The sequence below is a fragment of the Lynx rufus genome, unplaced genomic scaffold (assembly GCF_022079265.1).
Source record: "Lynx rufus isolate CCGP_SWC_20201006 ecotype Redwood Valley unplaced genomic scaffold, mLynRuf1.p SCAF_20, whole genome shotgun sequence".
NCBI classification, from domain to species: Eukaryota; Metazoa; Chordata; class Mammalia; order Carnivora; family Felidae; genus Lynx; species Lynx rufus.
In genome coordinates this window covers 20,265,985-20,289,436 of record NW_025814835.1, presented here as the reverse complement: position 1 = coordinate 20,289,436, position 23,452 = coordinate 20,265,985, and the positions used below count along the sequence as shown (strand labels likewise).

At 39.2% G+C, this 23,452-nt stretch overlaps 1 protein-coding gene across 1 annotated transcript in view; it reads right to left on the bottom strand.

Annotated features, from left to right (window-relative positions):
* TCF4 (transcription factor 4) overlaps positions 1-23,452 on the bottom strand; it is a 350,509-nt gene that overhangs the window by 205,064 nt on the left and 121,993 nt on the right. Inside the window, exon 5 of the mRNA XM_047086297.1 lies at positions 22,417-22,513. Coding sequence (XP_046942253.1) covers positions 22,417-22,513 — 97 coding nt within the window. The remainder of the gene's footprint in view (positions 1-22,416; positions 22,514-23,452) is intronic.

The following is a 23,452-nucleotide window of genomic DNA, read 5'->3' as shown; positions in this document are numbered from 1 at the left end:
AGTTATTAACATCCCAAGAAATAATTCCGCATGATTAATGATTTAACCATTCATTCAAATATAAGACCTTTAATTCTCTCTAGAAGTTACATTTTCAACTTGCCAAAAATTCCTAAATAAAAGCAGGTGTTAATTTTGAAGGCAACATGTAACATACTATGACAAGTGCAAAAACTAAACTAAATTCCATACATTTTCTTTAACTCCTTTAACATATTACAAAACACAGAAGCTCTTACCTGATTTTCTCTCTGCATTTTAATTTTATTAAATTAAATATACAGAATATTGAACAGAAGCACAGAACTCTACCCACCACCATGGCCAGCATGTTACCTGAGAGCCTCATGGAAAGAGGCTACAAAACTATGGCTCTGAGCAACCGGAGGGTCAGGTCTGCATCCATAATGTGATCGAAACAGTGTATGTGTACGACAAACCCAAATTAAACAAAAACAGCTCCATCATTCCAAAGGTGATAGAACATGTAACAAAATACCCTAATTACCTCACCACTTAACAGACTCGGGGGGGGGGGGGCGGGAACCCCTCATAAAAACAAATTACAGCAACTTGTGGTTCATGCTCCTTTTATTGAACAGGTAGCCTAAAAAATATTTTATCATGTACCATATGTAAGTCATACAAGATAGTAGAGATAATACTGCAAAGTATAACAAAATCACCCAAGTACTTGAGAAAAACATACCTGCCTACAACCAATTTCCAGGCTAATTTCATAGCATACTTAGCTATTTTCCTAATTGTTCTGAATAAGACAGAACTCCCTTCTTCAATGTCATTAGTCTTAGCTGTATACTCCCAAAAAACAATAAATGGATGTTCTTTTTGAAATATTTATAGTGCCAGCTTTCCTCTAATTTGGCTTGTCTTTCCTCTAAGTTAGTAAAAATCCATTAACATTTTTCCTACAAGAAAAATCATTCCTGCTGCAAATACATAATGTTTCATTGCAAATTTACAACAATGTCTGTTACTCCCATCATTATCACAGAGGCCAATCTTCAGGGCCATTAGATTAAGCCTATTGATTTGAAGGACAAATAGAATGAAAAATAGATATCATTTCAGCCCTTTCTGGAAGAATGGACAATGTTAACATATTTAAAACTATCCATTTTCTTTGACCTAAAACAGTTATTAATTTATAATATAAAAATATCTTGATGGTAAACAGGTGCTAAGTAGGTGATGACTCACTTTTACTGAGTGAAAAAGAAACAGAAGGATTTAAAAAGAAGTACTCAGTTCAAAAGAATGGAGCAGTTTTGAAAACCAAAATGACAGCTCTTTGATGTGATGTGTAGGTCAGAGATTCTCAAACCTGGCAGGACATCAGTGTCACCAAATGCACGTTTAAATTAGATGCTTGGATCCCAGCCCAGACCTCAAAAATACAGAATGTCTGTAGGTGGAGCCCAGGCATTTGTATTATGTGAATGGCCCAGAGGTAACTCAGATGTACAGCAAGGGTGAAGATCTACAAGATTTGGTCACGTGCCTGTACTGTAGGGAGTTCAGGGGCCATGGGCTGACAGCTAAAGAATGCCACTCATCAGATATAATTTTATATCAGATATATAAGGACATTAGGGAAGAGTGGGATGAAACAATATTCAAAGTAAATATAGGCTGAGATCTACCAAAGCTTCTTTCTGACATTCTCTATCCAGCTCTTGCTTCTACTTTCTCATTAGTCACACAGCACTTGCAGAGGGGGTTGGTGTTGCCGTGTTTATAGTGTCTCGAGCGTATTAGTCTCCCCCTGCCCACCTCAGTAAGATGGCAGATTCACCCAAGTTTGACAGTCCCCAAACCAATGATCTATTCTTTGGGAATACCAATCAAATTGCAACTGGCTCTGTATAAATGATGAAAATATGACAAAAGAAAATAGGGATGTAGCTTAGGGGATCCTTCTTCTATAGATGAACTTAGGTCTGCCAGCTTTCAGAAACACTTAAACACAGAACAATTATATATGAGAATCAAGAGCTCATAAGAGGGCTGTTCCAAACAAAGACCTCCACCGAAAGTCCTGGTAGGAAAGATGCCACTGGAGATTAATTTTATTGAGAAGACTTTGGCCATGGGAACTAGGTACTGTAGGACAGAACTGTGCAGTGGATGAAAGTCTATTTGTCCCTGTCCGACATGCTCAGAAATAATGTCCCTGAAATGTCTTTCATATTCCCTTCTTAGGTAGCTGCTAAAACAATATCCGAAAGTGGAAAGAAGTGACCACAGTGAAGTCCTCCTCACAAGAGTATTTGCATTAATGAGTGTCTTAAAGTCATCTTTGTACAGAAAGCAAAGAAGGATTAATTCTGAAGGAGAAACAGAGGGTCTTTTGAATGAGGTGTAGTGGGCCATAAAGTTTATGGAGGTAAAGAGTGGGAAATGAGGTAGCCCGAAGGAAGACAATGGTCGTCAGCCCAGGATGGGAGGCGTGTGTACTCTAAGGTCAAAATGCAGGAGGTGGGGAAAATGGAGAAAGGAAAAAGGACATTTGAAGGCGCACCCTCACATCTGCCCAAGGGAAGAACGCTGAATTCCCAAACAGCACAGGAGGTTAAGGATTCAGGGATAGCTGCTGGGAATCAACAAGCACGAAGTTTGGTTTGGAGCAATGGGGAGCCGAGTGAGCTTGGAAAGTAATATCCACATATGTGAGGACGAGGGAAAGGACGCAGGCACCCACCCTGAGGACAGTACAGCAAACAGACCCAGTAATAAAGAGGATGCCGTTCTCCATACGTTCTCCATCAAGATGCCAAGAATGGTAACAAAGTAAGACTAGGAATGATGAGAAAATCAAATCAATGGCCTTTCTTTACCCGGCAAGAGGTAGGGTTGCTTATAGGAGTGAGGGAGAAGTAACTTCAAAAACCCTAAGGGCACGTCTGTCTTTTTTAGTGTTGTGTCCCAGGATCTAGCATACTGCCTGGCACTAAGAGGTGTCCAATACGTGCTGGCTGCATCAGTGACTCAGTGAACACCCTGGAAACACAGCAAGACTTCATAAACACTTAACAAACACGCAACGAACATTAAACAGTGGGCATACTGGAGTAACTCTTAGACTGAGATCTTGGGGGACAAAAAAGATGTCTTGGTTATTCAAAGGCCATTTAAGATAAATTTTTTTTTAAGTACACCAGCCTGTTGTTCCCTGTAAGGGTAAATTTCAAAGGGGCTAGCCTAATGAATTCATTAGATAAAAACAAATCCAAAAAATTATTTCCAACCATCCTAAGAACCACAGTTAATTGTCTTTCCTCTCCTTCCCAGCTGGTTCTTCATTCTTTCAACTTTTTTCAAGGTTTTTTGGGTGACCACTGCTAGCTTTAGGGTTTTATTAGTTTTTGTTCTCACTCCTTGATCACCTGTTTCAGCATGATCCTGATTTCTTTTGTATTTTTTCACTCCCCTGGGAAATTTATGTCTGTTTCTGGCATCTGTCCCCCATCCTCTTTTGTGAACACTGAGGTGAAAAATTCATTTATTTTTTAGCACCGTCTCCATTGCCTGTCAATAAATTACCCTTTCTATCTCTTCAAGGCTTGACAAACCACTTTTCAGACCTCCTGGTCTTTAGGCGCTTTCAGAAATAACTCATTATTATTTATCATCACCTCATAGGTAATCTTTCTTGCTTTTTTTCACTCTTGATTTTGGGATATTTTTTAATATTCTTAACATCTTCCGGCAACCATGCCATTCTCTTCCGCTATACCACTCAATGTCAACTGTGACTCCTTCTTAATACATAACTGCCTTGTGCTCTGCAGTTTCCAGTTCTGTTTGCCTGATAGCTGTTATATTCTCACAGTGCGTTTCTTCTTACCCAGCAGAACTGTGGGGCATCTGCATATTGAGTTTGAGTTCATCTCTGAGCACGCATGTCCCTTCCCATTCCCAGTGTTCTTCCCTTCTCTACTTATCCCTTCTTTTTCTCATTCCGTTTTACAGACTCTAACGTTCAAGGCTGAGTGCTAAATTTTGTTTCAAAGGGACAGAGAGGCTGCAGTTCTGTCTACATGTATTTGGCATTTTTCAGTGCTTAAATCAATGGCTCAGATAATATTTGCTATGAAAAGCATCATTTGATGACCAAATCCAGTGCAACAATCCGTTAGGTCCAAACTCCTACATGTGTCGCAAATTTGCATAACCCAATCAAGCTTCCCTGCACTTTTTTCCTCTTCTCTAGTTTGACCACAGACTTGCTGAAGCCTGAGCTGGATTATCATTATGCTCTTAAAATACTCTCCAATTCTACACTTCCAATCATATCCTTTGTTTCACATAAAACTTAATCAAGAGGAGTTTTATGTTAAGTTTCCACTTGTTCATAATGATAAATAGCTTAAGCTACATTCCGTACATTCCCAAACATTATTTTTCTTTCTATATCATACACAGATAAATTACATTTTATCTATCTTGTCATCCTCTATCATGTCCATATTCTAGGGGTCCTTACTACCTGATAGGCAGAATTTAACTCTTTTTCCATTGCAATTTTTATAACCTTTAGTTATCAGCCAGTATTAGCTTGTAATTTCAAGTGATGTCCACTGCTTCTAAACTGAAAAGTTAAAGAATGAATACCAGCAAGTTATCTGATTTTCTGATCCGTGTTTATCACAGCCATCTAAACAGAGTAAACTGCATGGAGTATGCATATTAAAATTATTTCTTAAATACAAATTATACAAAATAGGACAGCTTGACCTCTCTGGTAAACACCAGCTAATAAATACGACAAAAAGTGCAGAACAGGAGAATTTTGCCCCTCCAGTGTCGAACAGACTAAGGGCGCCATGAACACTACTGGGTAATGTAGGCAGCAATCAGTAGAAGCTCTTCAGTAGCCCATAGAATAGTGTGAATATATATACCGCCCTTTATCCCAGAAAAAAAAAAAAAATCAACATACGCATTTTAAGTACATAAAAATTTGCACAAATAGAAAGTGACTTTCCTAGGATCACTAAGAAATCGTGGCGATCTGATCTAATTGGTAATGCTTTTAAGCACCACATTTAACTGGATTTTCTTATAGCACTAATGTTCCTCCACTGACACAACTTAGCAGGCAATGTATTTACAAACTATAATAGCCTGAAAAGAATTAACAATGAACAATGTGCAAAATAGTCAATTACAGGCTTAAACTTTAAACAAGCACTTACAATGAAGATTAAAAAAAACTATCTTGGCTATTGGGTCATTTTCCAGGCTACTAACTGCTAAACCATGTGCAGAACGTGCTTCCAATTTAACCATCCAGATTTTCTAAACAGGCAGATAGCTTTGCTCTGCAGGCAGAATCAAGTTGGTCTTCAATTTGATTTTTAAAACAAGGCAGTTCTACAGAAACCCAATAAGCTTTTGGCTACAGATTATCTGAAAAATAAAGAAAAGGGGAAGTGGGTTTTATTTTAAACACCTTAATTTGTCTGTCTATAAAAGTGAAAAATATAACCTTACTTTGGTCTAGAAAAGGGTAGTAGTTGAATAAATTTTACAGCCCCGTCAATTTCAGAGGAGTAATTGTCACAAGGCCCGGCTCTTCTGAGACACAGCACTGGCAATGGATGCCAATACAAAAATAACATGTTGGAAGTCATGATGATTTTTAAAAGCTACAGAAAAAAAAAAAAAAAAACAAAACCTGAATGTCTCCTAACTTTCCTAACTAATAAAGCACCTCTCAGACCTCACACTGGAGACAACAAAATCTGAAAGTTTCATTCTCGGAAGGCTGGCTTCCCTCTCACAATGCACCAGATCAAAATCCACACACAAGGAAATGAGCAGAATGTAAGTCAGGTGCACGGGAGGACTTTTGTGGATGAAGAGACTACAGAAGTCTTACGCGCTGGTATGATGAACCAAGATGAGTTGGCTTTTTTCAGGTACCATTTGTACTTCTTGTGGCTATGCCTAAACAGAAGACGTCAAAGAACGATTTGTCCAGAAAGATGACTGCAACTGCAAAGAGTGTACTGATGTCCCTGATGACTTGTCACCATTGTGACATTCATTATGAAAACAAGTCAGGTTGATCTAACCTTGGCTCATGTCAACCTAGACCTTCAACAAGGTCCTACTGCTTGATTATAAAACAGGTCACTGGATGCTAATCCACTCCCTCTCTTTGAGTATGCCTCGCTAGCAGGTTAATGTCCTACAGCAGGACCCTGTTCTTAAAACTCCCTAGGTGCTCACACATGGCTCTCACAGATCTTGTATGTCACAAGAACTATATTCCTGAAAAGTTATCATGAGTCTAATTTTCATAGTCTAAATTTAAAGGCATCTTCTGGCAAACCCTCTATAAAGAGAACAATTACTCTTCAATTTATCTTCAGTATTAACCCAAATTTTCATTTAACCTTCAGCACCTATATAATTTAGTATCTGGCTCAACTTGTAATTTCCTATCTTAAAATTAGTACAGATGAAGGACACCTAGGACTTTATCCAGGTAATTTTAAGATTTTTGTTGTTGTTTGTTCGTTTTGAGTTCTTCTCTCATAAAGCTCTACAAAGTTAGCCAGTTTATAATTATCATTCAACGGCAACATTATTCATAACCATATCCTATCTATTGCCTGGTAAATAGGTTAATTACAGTACTCAATATCAAGAACCACATTTGCTTCTTCCGTTGGCCAGAGAAAAATAATTTGTCTTAAGACTCCTCTCCAGAGAGAATATCACCAGTTAAGTAAAGGATTCACAATTACAGAAATGGCCCCCAGTTATTCCCCACGTCACTGCAAAAACAGTAATGCTAAACATTTACTGAGTGCTTACTATGTTCTAAGCACTTGTCTGTGCATTGCACATGTACGACCTCATTTATTTCATCCAACAATCCAAACAGGTAGATTTTACCACTATCTTCAATGTTTAGGTGAGGAAACTAGTGGAAAGGGTAGTCAGGACTGAAACTCAAAAGTACACACTGCTAAGTATCACACTGAACTATCTGCAGTACTGACAGAACCAAATGATGGACTTGGCACATTTGTAGACAAAAACCAAAACGCTTAAATCTGTTAAGAATAGATACAAAGTCCCATCCTACACAGGGAAGTAGAAGACCTGATTGTAGAGCAATGGATATTAGGGGCGTCTGGGGGGGCTCAATCGGTTAAGCATCTGACTCTTGATTTCAGCTCAGGTCATGATCTCACAGTTCCTGAGGCTCCGCACTGACAGCTGGAGCTGCTTGGGATTCTCTCTCTCCCTCCCTTGCTGCCCCACCCCCGCTCATGCACTGGTGCTTTCTCTCTCTCAAAATAAATATATAAACTTAGAAAAAAATAAAACCATGAATATTAAAAACACAATGGCTTTAGTGGACGACAAGCTCAATTTTCAGTCACTGCTAAAACATGGATGTGTAAATGGAACCTTAGGCTGCATTAATACTGACAGTAAAAGCAAACCCACTACTGATTAAACCAGATCTGGAATATTAAGGTAAGTCCTGGATTCCCATTTGGAGAGGGAAATAGACCACTAGAACACATGCAGAGGACGTGACCAGTAGTTAAACCATGCTGTATGATACACTAAATGCCTTCCAATGGCACTTTTGAAGGAAGCAAGGATTATCCTCCTGAGAAACATGTGTGGAAAGAGACAATGCACAATGCCAGGTAGCTTTGGAGGAGGAACCCGGTACCCCAGGCTGACAGCTACACAATTGAGAACATTCAAAAAGTCAGAGCTGTCGAAGTGCAATGAATTACTTTGTCAGTGGTGGCTTCTCCAATGCAGTGAAGCCCCCAGCAGAGGAATGAGTGCCCGTTGGGGATCCTTTCATTCATACATTAGTCATAGTGTCATTTGTATGCCAACAGACTTGCCAGAGCCTCATCTAGAAGGATTCCTGTGTTGGGAGGGGAGCTGATGTAAATCAGAAAGAACATAAGAAGAGCTGTAGGTTCCATTCGACTGTTAAGGATCTAGGGTATCTTTCCAAAATGGTGGATACTCTGAAACAAGAGTTTCATTGTAACCTATCACAGTGGAAGAAAAGAATGAAGAAGAGAGGGAGGAAAGGAAGGGAGGAGGGAGGAAAAAGGGAGGAAAGAATTTCAAAATAGTATGTTAGGAATGAGTGATTAAATATAATACTGAGAATGATTTCATGATCAAATCAAGCATTATCCAGTTTTCTCAAAGGTACCAAATGTGTAGAGAGGAAAAGATGAGGTAGAGGCACTTTTTATCTCTCTCTCTCTCTCTTTTTTGCCTTCAACTTAAGATCTTTAGACAGAAAAATGATTAATCAGAAAATAGGTTCACTTTTCTGGTAATTTATCCACTCCCATGATGTCAGCTACCAAATATGGACTTGCTGTATGCCAAATCTGCAATCCCAGCCCAGAGCCACAAATCAATCCACCCACAGTCATCTCAAAAATTCATTTTGTCCAAAACCGAAGTTACTTTTAGTCCCCCATAACTTACGTCTCCTCCTATATTACACATCCTAATGAATGGCACCACCAACTACCAGGTGGCCTAAAACAGACCAAGGCTAAGAAGCCAAAGATGACCCCTCCCTTACCCATCAGTTATCAACTCCAACCATTTCCTTCAGTTTTTATCACTCAGATGCGTATCCTCCTCTTCATCGCCACTGCTCCTGATTCGGTTCAATCTCTCATCATTTCCTCTTGGAAGTGCTTTAATCACCTCCTGTGTAATCTTCCTGCCTCTCCTGTTGCCTCCCGTTTGCACTGTTGCTGGAGTGACTGTCTTAAACCATAAACTGGATCATGTTATCCCGCTATTTAAAATTAGTCTTTGAGTAGTCTGTCACATGCTTCAATGAAAACGCAACTTCCTCCACCTACCTATTTTTCTAGGGCCAGGATTCTAATCCTACTTTCCCCATCATCCCCTCCTCTGAGTTCTCCCAGTCTCACGGAATGACTTCTGTGCCAGCTCCCTGTAGCACCCTCTCACTCCCGCACCTCTGCCCAAGCAATTCTATCAACTGGCCATTTTCTTTTTACCTGGACAGTTCTAACACATCCTCTAAGACTCACTTCATGCAATATCACTTACCATATAACTAAATTCATGGGGATTCTCCCAGTGACCATCCCCAAGCCCCTCTCTCTTGTCTGCCTCAAGTCAGAGTCAACTGACACTGTGAACGCTCACTTTCCCAGCTTCCCTTGCAGCTACAAGTAAACCTGCAACAGATTTGGCCAACGCATCATGAGCAGAATTCTGCTCAAGGTCACCAGTTCCCAGGAATGTTTTTTTTTTTTTCTCTTCCTGATGGAATTGGACAGATGGAGGTATAGATGCTACTCTGATCTCTGCCTTTCTGGCTTCCAATTGTGAACTCTGATGCTGTCTGGGGCTCACCAGCCATCCTCAAAGAAATGCAAGAGGAGAGAAAAGGCTGAAGAATGAAAATCGGTGCACTAAGAAAGGAAAAGATGGCAGCATTGGTTTGCTGAATCCACACAGGCAACGTCCTACCTCCAGACATCCCATTCAGTGAGGAAAAAAGCCATCCTTATTCAACTAACCTACTACTGTCACGTATTCTATTAGTTGCAGCTGAACACATGCTTAACTGCTACCGCACCTCAGGGAGTTTTTTCCGTATTCTCCACAAGTGAGGCAGTACAGGGTGGTTAAGAACACGGGCCCTGGCGTTCAGCAGATAGAGCTTAGAATCTGGGCTCTGCCACTTACTACACAACATCAGACAGGTGACCTAATCTCTCTGACCCTCAATTGCCCCCCACCAACCCCATAAAACAGAAATGGCCATGCCTAACACAGAGCTTTATTGTAAGAACAAACAAGATAATGTGTGTACTTAGCCCATGCCTGATACACAGTGAGCACCAAAACATTTTAGTCATTATTATGAGGAATCAGATGGTTGGTAGCCCAGATATATATATACAGCACCCTGTACACACATGATTATTTCCCTAATGTCCTGATTTGTAACCATCTGATACCAACCTGATTCCTTCCTTAGACTATGAGCCACACTGGAGGCAAGAAAAGGGGCATGTCACTATGTCGTTAGTACTTAAAACAAGGCCGGTGTGGCACAGACTTTTCACAGAGATTTATCAGATTAATAAATAAATGAACCAAAGACTAATTTGAGTATTGAAGTGTATCAGTTTGGCTGGCTTCTAGCACAAATGGAACTTATATAGATGGTTAAAGGAACACATATACGGACGACCATATGATTGCAGACAAATAACGGTAACACATTAATTGTATTTACCAAAGAAGGTATTCCAACCCTTCAAACAGTGAGATATTCTGGTTTGCTTTCACAGACATGTAATTTGCCCTCTTCCTCACTGCCATACGGGAATGGCACTTCCTCTCCACTGGAAAATCAAGACAGCAAAGATCCGAGGTATAAAACCTGCTTGTGATACAAGCAAGCCAGAAACGGAACTTGGGATCCACGTTCCATCCTCTCTGCCACTTCCAACTTTGCCTCTAGAAAAGGCTCTCTCTCTGAATATTTACTTGTGATGAAGTTATAAGATGCACAACCCTCACAATTTTGCGAGGGGATAATGTGGGGCTCACAGGGGGAGGCTTCTTTGGCAGGTCATCAGCCTCTAAATATTAGAACGAGCTAAATATTTTTTCTAAGCAGTGCCTTGCCATCTACGGTCCAACTCATACAAAACGGGGTTTATTACATAGGCATGCTGTTTACATGCAACCACTCAAGTATGTTGCCTAATCATAATGACCAGGGAAAAACCGCCTTTGATATAAAAACCAGCCCTCCCTCAGTCATTAAGATTTTCACATGACTTGAGAGCACTTTCTTCTTCCATACAGAGGATTCCTCCTTCGTCATAAGGAAACCTGAGTTGCTCTGATAGATCGAAATTTAGATATTGCATGATGGACGTACAAGCCTACATTGGTTTTTAACTATCCACCTAAGGGCACTCTACTGCATACATCCCGCCTCTTAACTAGAGCACTCAGAAAAGCCATCGTACTTTGCCTGACTAACAGACCATGTTGCGAACAGCTAAATGGCCTAGCAAATGCAAAGAGTTTCCCATATGTTCACTTTCCAGTGTTCATGGAGGTCCACTACCTACGCAAACCGACTGCATCTCCACAACCACATTCCACCTGGAGGCACACAAGTAACTTCGGGCGGCCATCTAGCTCTGGACACTATCAGCAAATCAGAACCAATTTATAAGCAGTTCCTCTAGTGTTTGCAAAGAACATTACCGTGTAGTCACAATTACAGGAATAGGGAGTTCTCTTACTCTGCGAATATTTTAAAGAAGTCACATAGAGGCTTCTTTTTATGCTAGAGCAGGTGTGAACTCAATTCCACTCTAAAACTAGTATCAGCCCAGCTGAGAGAACAGTCGTAAATTTTTATTTCAGAACTAAATGAAACTCATGAGGGTATGGGGCAAAATCTCGTTAACTATTAAAATGCCTTTAAAAGACTGTAGGCAAGGCTGCTTTCTTTTGTTTTATTTCCAATTTGGTGTTCAAACTATATATAGAATGGTGCAGTGAATGAAAATGCAATCACAGAGGTATATCTATTTAGAACATTTTATTTGGAGGTAATGAAAAATTTCAGAGTGCTCTTTCCCCCGACCACATCTCTATGAATTAGGTCAGTAAGTGAAATAAGGAAACCAAGGGTAAAATGAAAAATGGTTTACTTAGATCACCATAAGATTATCAAGCAAACTACTATTTAGTAGGTCGGTATTTTCCCATAACTAGTTACTAGAATGCCTAACAGAGGTTGTCCACAGCTACTTAAGTAGTCGGCCATGATATTTCATCTATTTATGCTCAGTGCATCTCAATTTCCAAATAATATTCGTGAGCCCATCAATAAATAAGGACAAGGGAAACTATGCAATGCAAACACACACACACACACACACACACACACACACACACACACAGTCACACACAAGATAAAGTATAAGTTTAATCCTGTCAGGAGACCAGGGTTTAAGGCTTCCAAAAATACAGATACTAGGCTCACTTCCAACTACTCCAAAATTTCTGAAGGAGACGGGGTCACTAATAAATTTTCCTCCACAATTTGGTATTGCCCAATTAACTACAATCAGTTACACATAAAGAGTTTCTGCTTGCATCTGAAGCCTTCAGATTTGGCTGCTGAGCTGTTAAGAGTACAGCTTGGTCTGAACAGTCAAGGTGAGGAAAAGGCAAGAGCAATTAGTAACCTAGTAATTGCAGAGAGTGGACCACACCAGTGCCGATAATACTAGAAAACTGTACTGTGTGATCAGAATGCTCTAAAGTTACATTTTTATGTGTCTCTTTCTCTCTCATCTTTTGCTTCTTTTGTCTCTTCTTTCTCCACCAAGTGTTATCAGATATTCCACACTTTATATTTTCATTCAGCTTTAATATGGCCCATGAAAGGGTGGCATTTAATTAATCACTTCCACATTCTGCCAAAATTCGCTATATGATCCTCGAGTTTGCACACCACTTTTGCCAAACTAGTCAGACCCAATAAACAGAAAAAGCACCTAGATAAAATAAAAGTGCGCAGAATAATAACTTGCAGTAACTGAACTGAAGTGCCTGGTGCCGTTCATATTACTTCACTTAAACACAGAGCAACAACTCAGACGAGAAATTCCATCAGAGCACTAAAGATTGCCCAAGGTCACACAACTGGAGAGTAACAAGCTAGGCGTCAACCCCATGTCCAGCTAGAAACGATCCTTGCTCGGCCTACCATCCTCCACTTCGCCACTATTAGGGCTTTAGTGGGATTTTCAACCTATAAGAAAGCTCACGATGTTTTATTTCAAACAGAAACACTATCATCAGCAATATTTTACACCATATAAAGTGAAGCTTCCTTCCGGTGTTTCCTATTAATAAGCATGTGTCAAGGAATTGAGGAGTGATTAATAAACAATCCTCGGGAAGATGAAAAATGTTTGGGCTGTATCTGTTAAGTGTTTAGGAACAAATTTAATTTAATCCCAATCTATGCTCCATGCATCTTGCAACTGTGGGTCTGGAGGCCTGATTCTGCAAAAGGAAATGAAATGGGATCCACTAAATACCTTTTTCTACTCAAAAATAATACAGAGTTCCTCAGGAAGGACCCAAAAACCCTTTGAAGTAAAGAAAATCCGAGAATAATCACACGCAGAGCGACATTCTATGCCAAGCCTCTCCGGAGAAGAACAAACCCAGGTGGATGAGGACTGTCTCTACCACATTCCTGAGAATGTGGAAGGTCTGTGTAACGGCACCTCCTTGGTGAAAAGCAACCTACCTAGTGGTTGCTCATTATCCAGATGACCTACAACGCAGGCAAAGACATCTTGGCTTGCCGGTAGGCCCCCTCGCCCCACCATTCAAATAGCATAGCAAGGTATTTTTAGCCATGTGTAAGAACGAAACTTGAGAATATTTAAGTTGGAGGGACAAATGGCTGGAGGCAAGCATCTCACAAGGGGCATATCTGAATTCAACAAAGTTGTCCCCAAAGAGGTACTTATTTTATAGGATTACTGTGTTTGTGAACTGGCTGAAAAAGAAATTGTTCCATTCTGGTCTTGATGCTTACAGAACCGAACATTCTATGCTATCTCTACCTGTTCTTGCCTTCTGTTCCACTCTCTGTAGAAGGTAAAGGTGTCTTAAAGCTGCTAACAGGCAAACCCAAAGTCTATACATTCATCAATTAATTATAGACCAAAGTAAGAGTACCCAAAGTGTGGCCTTGCAGTGCCATAAGATAACGGTTACAGAGCAGTTAGTTGTCCCGACGCGTATCACTTCATCGCACTGCTCACAGTGATTCTGGGGTGTGCGGGTAGGACAGGTATTACTATCCTCACAGAAATGAGAAAGTTGGGGATCGATTTATCCAAAGTCCAATCACCAGGAAGTGGAACAGTCAAGACTAAGGCTGTGTTGAGCCCTGGCCTACTCTACTGTTCAGTGATGCCTCTCAACGCTTAACACTGAGTTCCTTTGCTACTGTGGTCCTAATGAAGGTTTTAACGTGAACAGAGAGAAAAGGCTTATTTTCATTGGTGATCCATATGGCACTCAAGGTAGACATGCAACTTTCACGGACATTATTAGTTCACAGATCCTGTAACTGTACTGACGGTTCTCCTGGAGCCAAGAGGCAATGAGAGGTTTGAGAAACTCCAAGTGTTTAATACCCCGGGACTCAAGGATCCAGTCAAGAAGCATGTTACCGGTTAATGCTACCACGGGCATATCGTAACTATCAAACTTTATGCGAAATTCCAAGAAGCCATCTTTCCGATGAAAACCTTAGAGAAAAACTTGCATACTCAATAAAAACAACACTGTTGACTTCACGTCCAGCTTTCCTTTGATGACACATGGCCCTTCCCTCTGCCTATTCTCTCACTGGCCTGACTTATGCCACGACTGTGTTTGACAGAGGTGGGAAACTTCGGGCCAAAAGCTGAATCCAGCTCTCACCACAATTTCACGCAGTCTTGGTGTGTTAACTAAAATTAAATGTCTTTTGGCTGCACTTAATCCTCCACACTAAAGATCAACAAATACGATTGTCGTACATATGAAAATAAAATAGAGGGTTGTTGTTGTTGTCTTTGCTGCGGGCAAGGGGCACTCTTGTGTGAGTGCTTCACGAGGACGTGGCAGGTTGTTGGAGGTTAAGTACACAAAAGACGGTTTGAGTGGTGTGGGGCAAGGACCTCCCCTCATGGCACTGGTGATGGCATATATGGGACACTGTGGCTCCAGGATGCCAGGCCTGCTCTGAATGGCTGCCACGGGACTAGCAGTGCGCATTGCCAAAGACCACCAAAGGCACCGTGGAAAAGGCTGATGGCTGCAGCTAAGGGTCCACTGCACCGCCAGGGTGCTCTGCACAGAGTGGCAGGAACTCAAGCCAGAGACCTAAGAGAGAAGGTTCTAGGTGATGCAGACATGGAGAGCGCAGACTCTGGCTGGTCACTGTCTTGCACAAAGGATGAGGACAATGAAGGCACAATCAGGCTCTTTCCTGTGGGTGACTCTCACATCTGTGCTTTCTCCACCTTCCTCATTTCGACCACTTTTTTTTTTAATACTCCACGTCTCTCTGTCCCTTTCTCTAATTTGCTGAGCAGCATTCAGACTCAAGACCCATTTTTATATTTTTCTTACTACATGAAAGTTTGAGCCTGGTTCTTCATTGTCCAAACTGTTAAGTTGAAAATTATGCATTTTTCTCTGAGAAGAAATGAAATAAACCCTGTCAATCAACAAGCCTGATATGCACTGGCCAAAGTAGCTGTTGTGTACCGCCCTACCACCCAAACTCTGAAGCTGGAGATGGCCACTGGATATCGAGGAGCAGGGAATCACACTGTGGGACTCCCTTTTCCCTGCTTCCTACTGCATCGAACCCACACTTGACATCTGAAGCTGTGACCGCCATCTTGAGACAATGAGGGAAAGCACAAAAGAATCACCAGACACCTGCCTTGATATCAATGAGCCACAAACCGATTCTAGCAGCAGCTCACCACCAGACTTCTAGTAAAAGAGTAATTCCTCTTAAGCGACCATTAGTCACAGTTTCCATTACTTCTAAGTAAAAGCCTTCTTCCTGATACATACTACTTTTTACTTTTATTTAACTCTAAAATGATTTATTTTCTCTTAGAGTCCATAACTTTCTATGTAAGAAATCTTCCTCTAGTATTTAGAAGATCTACACTTTCCTGTTGGCTGTCGTTTTCAAGTAACATTTTATGCGATCAGTTCTTCTAAATCTTATAAAACCTGACTATGAAAATGTTTGATGATCACAGCATTAATTAGAGCATACCATACAGTAAATGGCTGAGTGGAAAGGAAGCCAGACCCATGAAAGGCAAACAGAAATTTTTATAGAGTGGACAAGTTTTCCTATCTGAAAACTGGAAACACTTAACTTTTTTCAATGGCCTTTCAAAATAAGACTGATATGACTTATTTTTTATAAATAAAATATTTTGTGGTATGTTTACTGAAAACTGAAATCTACCACCATGTAACATGATCCATTCCCTGACATTAGAATATTCTGGACAGCCAAGGATATAGTACTAGAGAATTAATTTCTGTAAGACTGGCTCTGATTTAGGGTTTTCTTCATGATACAGTGAGACAGATGTAGGATTGATTTTAATTTATGGGCTTTTCATTCAGGATTTAAACTCCATATACATGATTTCCTGATTTAGCCATGAATAAAACCATTCAACAGTCATTTATTGAGGTCCTACAACTCTATGCCAAGCATTGGCCCATGCATCACACTTCTCTCCTGGTGATATAACTTAATAAGCTATTATTTTATCTTCAATCAATCCAATCCCTTAACTATAGATATGGAATGAGCAGAGGTAGAAAAGAAACATCCATTTGAATCAGGCTTTAAAGAATAACATTTGGAAAACACATCACTAGCAAAGTTACTTGAAGGTATCACAAAATAGAGATGAATGGATCAGAAATAGTGATAAAACATCTCACAAGATAAAATATAGCACAAGGATAAAATGGCATACCTAAAAGATCAATGGACCATTAGATGAGAAAATTACCTCAGAGATCATTTAAAGGTCTGTTCCACCCTCGATTTAAAAATGGGAAAAAACCTGACCTGAGGAGCCACCCACAGTTACAGCAAAACAGAGAGGAGAAAAGCCAGTTCTTTGGCTCCAAGCCTTAGCTCAAAATCAGGATTAATAATATCACTCGGGAAGACACTTAAAACAGTCTTATTTGTTAATACTTCGGGAAGACATTTTAGGTTAACATATTCAAATAACAAAACTCTGGAACGAAGAAAGCTAACAACAAATGACACCAGAATTAAATGTTTCTTCTCTCAGAAATTGCTTGTTACTACGTTACCAGTCCAATAGATAACAGATGATATCATAGTAAATTCAAGCAAAAAAAAAAAAAAAAAGTCATTAAAAAAAGAAGACACTGAAAATACACAGACGTCCCTAACTAATGAACTCGCCAACAGCCTGCTATCACCATCAAACTTCAGAACAATTTAGAAGTGAACTAAAATTTCTAGAGCTGCCATCCGTATTCACAGTTCCATTTTCATGTAGTTATTAAAATATTATTTGACCTCTGGCACTTTAGGATATCAAACACTTGCCATTGTTGTACAGGTTTTATTTTTTAATCCAATATTTAAATTCCTGCATGGAAAGAAAACATCTGACAAAGAGGTCAAGTTAAATCTTACCCATGTTTTGAAAAAACTATGTTTCTTTGTGGTTATTGTACGTTAAGGTTTTCAAAAACAGTTTTCCTGGTTAGAGCCTCTTCATTTAGGTTTATTTCCAGTTTTACAATGAAAAGAAAAACTCCCTGTATTAGCATCTACTCACATTCACCATTTTACAAGAAGACTGTGCCACTGGCCTCTGCCACTGGGATTTGAAAACACTCACAACACTTCACCTTTATGCTGGGCTAAACTCAGGGTAGTCATAAACACTTTGAAGTAATGCAAACCTAAATATTCCTGCTAGGCAAACGGAGCAGTGGAACCGAATTATAATGAGCTAGCAGCTGTCACAATATGACCACAGTAACCAAATCAAAATATCAACCGCTAACCCAGATGAGATTCAAAGGTCATCCTATAAGCCAGCAGCCTTCTTCAGTTCTGCCTGAAACCCCGATCTAATCCTGCAGTAAAATGTTCCACTGAGCTAGTTTAGAAACCAGTTACTCTACAGTGGGAAATTATTTAGGGCACTGGTAGAGTACCGTTACCGTTAGTGGGGCTACAACTGAATACCACAGTAAGGAAACTGAGCCATTCACAATGGGACATGTAAAAACACAGCAGCTGATGTTGAACTAAGCTGCACCCAACTGTACAAAAGTATCACTTTTCACATCCTTCAGTTACCAATGCATGTCTATAATCTTACTGGCAACTTGCTCACTCAAACAATCTAGTTTTCAATAAGCCTCTGGAACAATAGAAGGAAAATGCATGCTTAGAGCCTTCCTTGGATCAAAAAGTTAGAGCTAGAATATATATTGTTTTCCCATTGTAAAAACATTTGGACAATTATTTGCAAAAGTTTAACGTTTACAAAAAAAAACAAACAGGGTCAGAAATGTTAAAAAATCCATACTCTTTGCATATAGCTCTTGTTGGGATTTTCAGACTTTTCCAGAGCATATAATCCTCCTAAAAACACAAACCTCAGACCCATGGCCCTTCTGTCCTTTCAGCATATTCTGAAAGCTATTCACTGATCCCCTATAAAGATTTAATCAAACTGTTTAAAAACTTCAGCGAACAAGTTTCCAGTAGATCAAGTGTACATTATTGCCATTAATAATCATAAGTAGTCACAAAGAAAAAGTGATTTGTTGTTTCCAGACACGAAACAGGACAGGGCATTCCAAACAAGTAAAAATGCAAACCGGCTTGCTCATCTCCACCCAAAGAAAGCAATGAGTGAGGATTCTGGAAATGTCAGTTACACAGATATCATATCACTATGTTGTACACCTGAAACTGATACAACGTCATATGTCAATTATACCTCAATAAAAATATAAACAACATTTAAAAAAAAAAAGAGAGTGCATATATGAACTGGTCAGTGCAGGCAGTCAGCTAGACGACTCAGTGCTATCGTCTCTCAACTCCTCCAGACTCCCCCACACAAAAAGGAAAACAAAAAGTCATGCACGGTTATTTAAAAAAAAATTAGGGGCTGGCTTTTTTGTTTATTTTAGCTACGTTTTCCTTTAAAGGATTTACACAATATCAACTTCCAAACTTTGTATGGCAACTGTGATTACGGACAGTAATGGAAGAAGTGGTGTAGCCTTAAAAACCAAGTAGTGTCATTAATTCCAACAGAATAGGCATTGGTGGGGGGGGGGGTGCGGCGCACATGTGTGCACAAACCCATGCTTGCATGCAAGTACACTTGCATTCATTTGTCCATTTTTACTTCAGGGATTCACAAACTATCAAATAGGATATTACATTCAGATATGCAGGCTTGTTTCTAAAAGAATAAATTAATGAAGATAGTCTTTTACTCTTATAAATGACATACCATTTTGGAAAAAAATCGAAATGCATAAATACATTGAGTTTTGGTGTTTTGGTGCCAAACATAAGTATTTATATCACAAAAAGTGCAACGTTTATGCAAAACCATTCATGTGAAATCAAAAAGTTCAGAGTTATAATAAAGGGTTTTATTACCGTAAGAGTTCAGGAGCAAATGTTAGCAATGCCTGTATGGTTTCTCCAAAATAGTGTATTGCCATAAAGGGCAAAATATATAACAATGATGCACTCCCAAAAGGAGAGAGCAGTTCATTACTTCTTTCTTTCCTTGCAAGAAAATAAAACCTCGCTAAGTGAACAGTTTACTTAAAAAAAAAAAAAAAATCGGGTCATCTGCAGTTAATAACTCTTTCCCGTAAAATTAGTGTCACTTGTTTCTGTAGCAGACGCCTAATTCAGTCACAGGCTTGATTGATTTGACAACACAGAATCCGCTCCAATATAAAGTGGTTGATTTATTTCTTATGCTATAGCTTTTACCCTAATTGTGACATCATAGCAGAATCAAGTCTTTAACATGTAAAGAAATCCTTTGTAGTTTTACTGAAAACTAAAGATTCTGAAAGCAGGTATTGACTGTAGTCAAAAACTCACAATGAAGTCTAACACCTGCTTTTGGAAGAATGAAAACTTGCACCAGGATCATGACACAGAATATGGATTTGGACACAAAGAGCAGTTCAGATCATACCATGTACTCTGTGAGTTCAAACTCGTGGCCACACTAATAGATCTTCCTTGATCTCCGCCTCCATTTGTAAACTGGCTGTCTTTAATTTCTCGAAAACAACCCATCTTCTCTTTGTAAAAGTGCCGCATAACATCTCAAAGTGGTCTTATTTTAAATAAACAGCAGCTTGGGCAAAAATCAATGAGAAGCTTTGTTCCCCTAATCTAGCCCCGAGATAGACAAGCCAATCAAGAAGGCATTTGGGATGTGAGAAATTACAGGGGTGGGAAGAGTTCGTGAAGCATCATGGGCAGTTCTCTAAAAATATTTTTAAATTCTTTTCCAAACTAAAAATGCAAGGTATTTCATAGTTGTTTCAATGTCTTTTTTCCCTTTTTTGCAGACTGCGCCGTGCCCTCTCGCTCTGAGGGCGACTTTCCTGACCCCAGTCTGACACTGCCCCGTTAATGTCAGATAAACCATTTAGCCCCAGCACAATTCTATTCTGTGCAAAAATCTGCTTGAGGTGGAAAATGTAGCAGTTTGTAAACAATAAAGAGCCATGTTTCAGACCAGACAGCTTATCTAACAGAGAAGTCCTTTCATGGGGAACAGTGGGTGGGAGCCTCCCGGACATAGTAGCATTTCCTATCACAATGCAGGAGACTGTCTTGGCCTCCATATTTAAGAGTTTAATGGGAAGGAGGGCAGACGGGATAAAAGAACACAGCTGACATGGACTTTCAGCTTAAACAACAACTAAGTGAAAAGAGTCAGCTCTCACTGCTCTAGCTCCAGACTCTCAGCCCACTTATATTTTAAATACCATTTGGATTGAAAAACAAATTTGGCTGGTAAAACAGTTGCCCATGAGGCAAGAGATGAACAAGAAACAAATATTTAATATCCTTGTATTGCTTGGTGTATTCCGTGATACTAATTTATCAAGTTCTTCCTTAAGAAACCCTTTTTTCACGGACAGAACATAAACTTCTAAATATGAGTAGTAATTTATTTGTCCTATTTTACTTTCACTCATCAGAAAATAGTTTTAGAAACTTCTCAGGGAGTTCTTTAATATGCCCTTTAAGTACTCCTTCCCAAGATTATTTTCAAGTTAATCTTTTATTCTGTGTTGTCAAATTGAATGAGGATAACTGGAGAAGCAAGGTGTTAGAATTTAATGTTAGTGCTACTGTCACTAAAGAGTCTAAAGCTGTTCTTTAAATCTAGGTTGGCAAATATATCTAGTCTTCTGTATCTCCATATCCTGCACCTCCGTATCAACAATTGATAAAAACCAGGATGCTTGCTTTAGCTACAAAATTAAAACGTAAATATGAAACTTACCATTTTAAAGTAAAAGGGAACACAAATATAATAACAGCCTTAGGATCACACACAACTTCATGGTTCTCAAAGTTGGCATGATACTTAAAGGCACAAGCATATGATATTACCCATTTAAAATAGGTTGCTAGTATTTCTCTGCTTTGTCTACTTTATGTCAAATATTTGAAATTCCTTTAGATGGATTTGATGGTGACTTTTGAAAAAAATGAGCTTCAAGGACTATCTATACATTAAATAACAAGTATAGCTTCCAAGGCTTAAAAATAGGGACATTCTTTAGAAGCATTTGCAATTATGGTTTGAGAATGATACAATTATGGCTGTGTGTTTTTCTTGGAGGATGGCCCAACGCCTTGTGCCAAGAAATTTAATTTCATTTATTGATGGATTTGCAATAGAATTTGACCATGGTGAGATTTATTAACATTGTTAAAAACTCACATTTACTAGGGCAAAGATCATTGTTTCACACAAAACTGAAGCAACCCGCTATTGCCCACTGCTCAGGTTACTACTGTTGAACACACATCCCCACAGGGTAAACAAAACAGAGAAGTATGCTAAGGACACCGGTATGAGGGCATGCTGGAAACTCACAAACTATCTCAAGTGTATCTTGCTTCCAGTGAAGGACAATACAATCTGCCTAGACCATCAGCACTAAAAGGCTCACACCTCAATAAATACACAACCAGATTTCCTAATTCAGCTTGAATTCACTACTCTGATTTAAGCGCTCTAAACCTATTATTAAAGGGGTTACCGTAACCCCTTTAGTAAGAATTCACAGGTGATACTGACTATATATCATTGCCAATGGACAGGCCCAAAGATATTTTTGTTTTGAATATTCACCACTTTGACTCTGTCAACCTTAAATCAGAAAACAAGTATTGCAACATTGAAATTGGAATTCATGCTCTTCTATCTAAGGAAGACAATCCCCACAGCGATTCAGTATCACTGAAATCCTGTGATTCCACCTGCTTATAAAACATAGTCCTTTAACCAAGCATAAACTGTCAGTATTTTTCTGCAATTTACAATTACTAGAGTGAACTGGCTACAGACCCCAGTTCCTAAAAACAGAACCTCTGTCTAGACTGTATTCTCCCCTTTCTATGGTAAAATACAAGCATTCAAAAAGTGCAGGTCAATTTAAAATTAGTCTTACTTTGTATTCTGGAATTGACAAAAGGTGGAGAGAGATTGTCATGTGACCCAAGGTCCCTGCTGGTCATGTGGTCATAGGGTGTCCCATCTCCATAGTTCTGTAAATAAAACAACATCCTAAGTTTTCATCCTGCATGAAGAAATCAGCATATAAACACCCCCTATCGACACCTCTGTGACCCAAAGACACTGAAGTCCACATTTCCAGTTACATTCCCACTCATTATAAGGAACCTCCATCTTCACAGGTCCAGTGGGTAAGAGAGGCTCTATAGGCTGCAGATTTCAAGTTTTCCTCATAACAGCTATGAAATCTTAGAAATAATAATAGTAATAGAAACAACGGGATGAAGTTGTTGACATGATTAAGTGAAATAATGTATGTATAACACCTGATATGGACAAAGTACACTGTAAATGTTAAAATTATTTTAGTAAGCCCACATTATTAAAAAAAAAAAAAACAAGCAAGATTGTGCTATCAGGGAAAATTACCCATAGCCTATAATGAATTATAGAAGTACAGCCTTTTAAACAACATTCGCTTTTACAGTATTGAAATTTCAATGTTTTGTTATAGCTGTTATTATAGTTGTAAGAGAATTGGATCATTCCACAAGTAATTAACATGAAATAATGTTAAAATTACTACAGCAGGACTGTGAATGAACATCGAAACTTTAGCATAAATTAGTACTTCTGCATTCGGACAAAGTATGCCACAAAAAAGTTTTAAAAGCAGACATTAATTTTTGGCAAGAATTTGTCATTATGATGATTATCTCATTGTTTTGATGGAATTTAAAATTAAAATAATGGTTTTAAACTGCCCAGTCACTTATTAATGGAGGAATTGGTAACATACAGGAAAAGTAAAAATCATCTATATTGTAGGGTTCACATTTCTGACTAAGGTGCATAAAGTAACCAAAAAGGGAAAAAAAAAAAAAAAAGGGTCGATCTGCTCAGCTGGTTGTACCTCCCACAAAGACCAAGTCAAATTTACTCAGAGGTGTCAGTTGCCATGTTAGCCAAAG